Raw genomic sequence first — 6,315 nt, 5'->3', positions numbered from 1 at the left:
TTAACTGCTGTTACTGTCGTTTGCATCATTGCCTTCCATTTCCACGCTGAGAAACACAGTACAGATGATGATAAACTGAGTGTACAAAACTGGTTAAAAGATGTTTTTGAATAACTTATTCAGTTAAAATCATACAGTCATACAAAATTATTGTTTAAATAAATGCTAGAATTAGAAAAGAGTTATTTTGTTCCTTGTTTTTAAGATAACTTGACAGCCATTTTATCAATCTTACATTGTCATTGTGGGTTTGTGTATGTGTGTGTTGGGAGTGCTAAGTTATTTTAGCTCTTTTTTCTTTAAGTCATCTTATAAATAGCAGAGTCATGAAGGAAGCAAGCAAATTATCTAAGACTCAAAGCACATTCTATGTTAGCTATTTTAAAAGAAAATATCTAGAGACATTGGAGGACCACTATCTATAAAATTAAGACATATATTACTTCTTCTCTGCCTCATACAGAACATTTTTAACACGCATTTCCCAAATCCTTCTTTCAAGTATGAAGGAAGTAGACTACCAGCTACAAATTAATCGTAAAAGCAATTGGTACCGAAAATGCTAAGGATAGTACAATTTTGAGTCTGTTTGTTAAAGTATCTTAATCAACAAATTTAAAAGACTATCCATCAAAAGTTTTTCTGTAAGTGCTGAAACCAAATGTGCTTACCATATAACTGTGAGTTGACAAGAATTGTTCAGATGTTAATTGAGGTTTTACTGTATACTGCTCAGAGGTGAAGCAAGGGGTGAAAATGGGAGGAGAGTGGGGAGGGTGAAGGAGTCGAGGGAAAGGTATCTTTCTAGGTGCCATTATATACAATACTTCCAAGCTTTGCAGGACTCAGAATTTGTGTTTTAAATTACATTGATTAATAACATTTGTTCAATCTCAAATGTATGCAAGTTACCTAGTTTCCTTACATACTCATTCATTAAGGAAATTCCAACATAATGTTCTAGAGCCTGCAAACACATTAAATTGTTAACAAATACCATTAATTCTCTTTTGTTGTGTAATAAACTGACCTCATAGTTAGTGGCTTAAAATATTAATTTATTGTTTCTGATAATTCTGTATGTTAGCGTGAGGTTCTTCTGCTAAGCTCACTTAAGTGAGTGCAGTCAGGAGCAGCTGAAGTGGCTGAAAATAAAAAGTGGGACAATAGGGTGACAATAGTCAATGATGACTTAACTGTGCATTTTAAAATAACTCATAAAGAATGTAATTGGATTGTTCGTAACCCAAAGGATAAATGCTTGATGGAATGGATACCGAATTCTCAATGTGCTTATTTCACATTGCCTGCCTGTATCAAAACGTCTCATGTACCCCATAAATATAAACAGCTACTATGAACCCACAACATTTTTTTAAGAAATAAGAAAAATAATAAAATAATTTAAAACAAAATTTTAATGGCTTGATTCACATGAGATGTAGTTGGTATTGGCTGCTGGCTGCGATTTCTACTGGGGCACCTGGGTTCTTCTGCTACTCTTTTAAATAGAATTATTTAACTTCTCACTAATCAGCAGAAATGAGGAATGGCGGGAGAGAAGGAGAACAGGCAAGGGGAGGGGAGGGAAGAGAAGAAGAAGGAAAAGCAGAGAAGGAAGAAAATAGAAAGGAAAAAAGCAGGCAAGTCATAGGCCCTTCCAACACCCTCCTCCTCTCATCCTTGTCTCCTCTAGTCTTCTGTCTTCTACTTCTTCCCCTCACCTCTTCTCCCCTTTCTTCCACTGTTCTTACCGGAAAATCTTTGTTCTGTGGAAAAACTGAGTATATTTGCAGCAGAAAACCTTAACTTAGACTGAGAGTTCCTCATCTTTGTAATTTCCAGATCATAAGGGTCCTGCAAAGATAACAGGCATGCAACAGGATTATCGATTAATATCAATAAATTAATATTTGATTGATAAATATTTATACAAAGGAAAATACATCATATATTCTGATAGTTATTATATAATTGACAGAAAATATATAGAGAGTACATAGTTTCCAGAGCTTCTTTAAAAGACTCCGGTGGCTCGCTCCTGTAATCCCAGCACTTTGGGAGGCCAAGGCAGGCAGTTTATGAGGTCAAGAGATCAAGACCATCCTGGCCAACATGGTGAAACCCTGTCTCTACTAAAAATACAAAAAAATTATCTGGGTGCGGTAGAGCGTGCCTGTAGTCCCTGCTACTCTGGAGGCTGAGGCAGGAGAATCGCTTGAATCCGGGAAGCAGAGGTTGCAGTGAGCCAAGATCGTGCCACTATACTCCAGCCTAGGCGAGGGAGTGAGGCTCTGTCTCAGAAAAAAAAAAAAAAAAGAAAAAGAAAAAAGACTCAGAGCATATTCAAATTTATACAGGTACATGCCAGTATAAACATGTATAATATAATCCAACTGCAATGTGAATGTATGTACATACATACTAATATAATTAATCTTCTTTCTTTCCTTTTCCTGTGTTTTGTAAAAGAGCAATTTCATATAAATACCTATTCTTAGGTATTTATATAGTAAATTTGAGGGACAAGGGAAGTTGAAGTACTGATCAGGGTTGGGATGAGACAACCTCGTTTGTCATTTAGATAGGGAAATGTTCAGCATAAATACCTAAGAATATGTATTTAAATGAAATTGGTCTTTTAATTTTAGAGTGACAAGGGGACTTGTTTAGCCTAGATCACTTGCTTTTTGAATACCTTGTATGTGCTAGGCACTGTCCTAAGAACTGAGATGAAGTTAATAAGCATTGTCCCCGCCCTCATAAAGCTTACATGAAGCTAGAATAGAGAGACTCTAAACAGATGACAATAAACACATGGACTCAATAAACTCTACAGTAACTTTGGTGAGAAAATTTTATGAAGTTAAAGTACAGAGTGCTAGGAGAGGGTATAAAAGGGGCCTACTCAAAGGTAGGAGTAGGGGTTGGAAAGGTTTCCTCAAGGAAGTAAAAGGCAAGCTATTCCAAAAGGAAGGATGGTAGTTACCCTGGTAAAAGTGAGGGGAGGTATTATAGATTGAGATGCCAAACCCCTTGTTGGACTACTGCTAGACAAGGAGAAAAGAGGGTAAACAAGTTATAATTTATTTAAAACCAAGCACGGTGACTCATGTCTGTGATCCCAGTACTTTGGAGGCTGACCTGAGGTCAGGATTTCAAGATCACCCAGGCCAACATGGTGAGATCCTGTCTCTACAAATATACAAAAATTAGCTGGGCATGCTGGTAGGTGCCTGTGCTCCCATGTACTCGGGAGGCTGAGGCGGGAGAGTCACTTGCAGTGAGCTGAGGTCATGCCATTGCATTCCAGCCCGGGCAACAGAGCAAGACTCAGCATCAAAAAAACAAAACAAAACAAAACATAAAACAAAAAAAAACACCTATTATGAGCCAGGTTATTGAATTTAGAACAGTATCTGACAGCCTGAAGATCAGGATAACTAGTTAATTCATTAAGTCCTGCATTAATGCTACACTGGGGATGCAGAGGTAGATATAATATGGTTAATGCTCTGGGAGAGCTAGAGTGGATGAAGAAACCTATAAATAAGTAAGAGTAATGCAATATTTTTGTTGTAATTCAGATAATGAGATGTTATGGGAACATCAAGTTGGAAGCTATGAGCTCTGCCAAGGAAAACACAAAGGAGATATTACTTGAACTGAGTTCTTAAGGATGAGTAAGCCTCCTCTTATATGCAGGTAGTGGCCCTAGCAAATGCAAAGTCATAGGCCTAGGAAAGAACATGCCCAGTTAGGGAACTGAACACCTGACTGTAGTGAATTTGAGGGACAAGGGAAGTTGAAGTGCCGATCAGGAGTGGGATGAGACAGAAAGAACATCATCTGTCATACTTAGAAACTTTATTTTATTTCTAGGAAACAACTTAGATAGGGAAGAATTTAGAGAAGGAAATCTTTGTGTTTTCCAAAGACCCCAGAGGCCATTGGGTCTGTGAAGGAATAACTGGAAGGGAACTGAGCTTGGAGAAAGGTTGAACCAAAGCAATGGTGTTGGGGAACGACGGCCTTCTCTGCCAGGCACAGAGGAACAGAGTTAGTGTTTTAAATTATATAGAATTAAAGATAAGTAAAACGTATTATAACAGCATAGGAAGGAGAAACAATATAAGTGAAGTTTAGAAATCTTTTAATGCTTATTCAAAGGACAAAATAAAGACTATGAACCAATGAGACACATAGTAAAAAAGTACAATTTTAATATAGTGAATGTAATACATATGTAATTCCTCATAACAAAATGGTCAAAACCTTTAAAAGATAAGAATGTCTAAAATTATAGGAAGATATTAGCCCTCATAGAACGTAAACTTTTAAAAATTCTGAATAAGGAAATATATTCTACATAGATAAGGTGCGATACACTCAGCTTTCTAAAACAAAATAATTAAATAGTATCCCACGATCAAGAGTAAGGAAATTCTCTGACATATTCCCCATGAAACATTAAAATATTTCCTATTTCTTAAAAAGGTGAAGATAACAGTGTATCTCCATCGACAGAATTCTTATGAAACATCATTTCCATATTAAATCCACAGCCTTCTCAGTTAATACATTAAGGAATATTTCTTGGAGATACAATAGTCACCTTCAATTCAAGACACTTTGAAAGATTAACAACCAGTGATTCTTGGCTCACAGTATAGTCAATTGCCAAAAACTTCAATAGCATAGCAGATAAAATAACAGCAAATAGCAGAGGTACTGTGCTAAACACTTCGTTAGCTGAGCTGAAAGCTTAAGGGGCAAACATAGGTTTTCCTCACACTCTTCAAAGTGAGGAATCCAGGAAGAAAGCTAACTACTGGAAAAACAAATAAACAAACAAACAACAACAAAATCCTTCCTTCTTGTCTTCCCTGGGTCCAGAGACCTCCAGAAAACTGCTCTGCTGAAGACTGGGAAACGCTTCCATGCCTACTCATTTCTCTTCATCAGTTGTCCTTGTTTTCACTGTTGAGAAAAAGATGATATTAGTTTAACCATTTTTTGCACTCCTTTCTACTCCACCCTGGTGTCAACACTCAGCGTTTATAATGCTTGGTAAAAAAGGAGTATACAAAATCAATACAAGCAATGGGGAAACACAAAGCATAACTAGCTACAAGCTGTGTGTAATTGCTCAAGTAATTACATGTAAGATTGGTAATAAAGATTATCCCAGGACAATCCAGAAAAATGTTCTCAATTTAACAACCTTTTAATTCTAAACGTGAAAAGTTACTTAAATAGTACAGAGAAGAAAGACTTTGTGAAGTCCATGGTTTCCCTAGATGAGATTTAAAAACCACAAAAATCAAAGTGATAAGTACCCGTCCAAAATTTTCTGGATGACTTTCTTTAGAAAAGGGGCTTGTGGATCGAGACAAACTTCCGTCCCGTTCTTCAGGGAGGCTCTGAAGGAAAGAAAAGGAAGATACACTCATGAGATAGCAAGGTTGAAGACCCAGGCTGCCGGACTTCCCTCTTGCCAAGGTCACAGTGGACAGAGCAGCACAGAACTTACACCACTTCCACCTCGGAGCACTGCGGGCCTATGGCGAACACCTGCAGATTACTGATCATTTGGGGTTGAACTCCCTGCGTGGTCTGTAAACAACTGCAACGCAGCTCTCTCATCGCAGCAGCGACAGGACCAGCTGGGGAAGAAAGAGAGACACCTTTATAGGGCAGGTTGCTTGGTGAGTTTCCTGGAAGGCAGTTGCCCCGCAGAGGCTGGGATGCACCGCTGTGCCCCAGTGCGTCCCGCGTGCCAGGCGCTCTCACCTGGGCTGAGGGGCCCTGGTGGCGTCAGCAGCAGCAGCAGCGCGAGCAGCGCGCACAAGGAGCCCAAAGGACCCGGGACACGGGCCGGGCGACTGGACAGGAGGCTCATAGTGGTCAAGAGATCCCTGAGAGCAGTCGCGGGTTCCTGAACTGAATGGAGGAGCAGAGATTGGAGGATCCTGAGCACTGAGACTTCCTAGCGTCTTTTGAACTCCTTTTATAACATTCATCTCTCCCCACTGACAGGAAACTCAAGCTTTGGGATGCTGGGGAAATTCCCTGAATTCAGGGGGCAGTGTGGAAAGAAGCGGGGTGGGGGGGCAGACAGTGGGGAGGGTGGCCTGGAGGAGCTGCGGGCACCTCTACCTAGAGGGACATTCTCCACCTGCTCCGCGGTGGAGGGAGCTGTGACTCCAGCCAGAAGGGAGCAGTGATTCAGCCTCAAGCCCTGGGCCTCAGGGGGCTAGGGATGCTGGCGTTTCTGAGGCAGGCAGCTCTCTGGGAGATGCTGCTCCTCTCCTT

General features: G+C 39.8%; 1 protein-coding gene across 1 annotated transcript; it reads right to left on the bottom strand.

Moving 5' to 3' along the window:
* On the bottom strand, nucleotides 1–5,955 carry LOC703222 (C-X-C motif chemokine 5). The gene is made up of 6 exons (XM_028848165.2): nucleotides 5,794–5,955; nucleotides 5,534–5,666; nucleotides 5,340–5,423; nucleotides 2,990–3,050; nucleotides 1,755–1,857; nucleotides 1–89 (listed from the first exon to the last, which is right to left on the bottom strand). Exons 1-6 carry the CDS (start codon nucleotides 5,900–5,902, stop codon nucleotides 1–3), a joined length of 579 nt encoding a protein of 192 aa, XP_028703998.2. The 5' UTR covers nucleotides 5,903–5,955.
* Nucleotides 5,956–6,315: the final 360 nt, after the last annotated feature.

The sequence above is a fragment of the Macaca mulatta genome, chromosome 5 (assembly GCF_049350105.2).
Source record: "Macaca mulatta isolate MMU2019108-1 chromosome 5, T2T-MMU8v2.0, whole genome shotgun sequence".
In the NCBI taxonomy this organism is placed as follows: domain Eukaryota; kingdom Metazoa; phylum Chordata; class Mammalia; order Primates; family Cercopithecidae; genus Macaca; species Macaca mulatta.
This window is presented reverse-complemented; position numbering and strand designations above follow the sequence as displayed.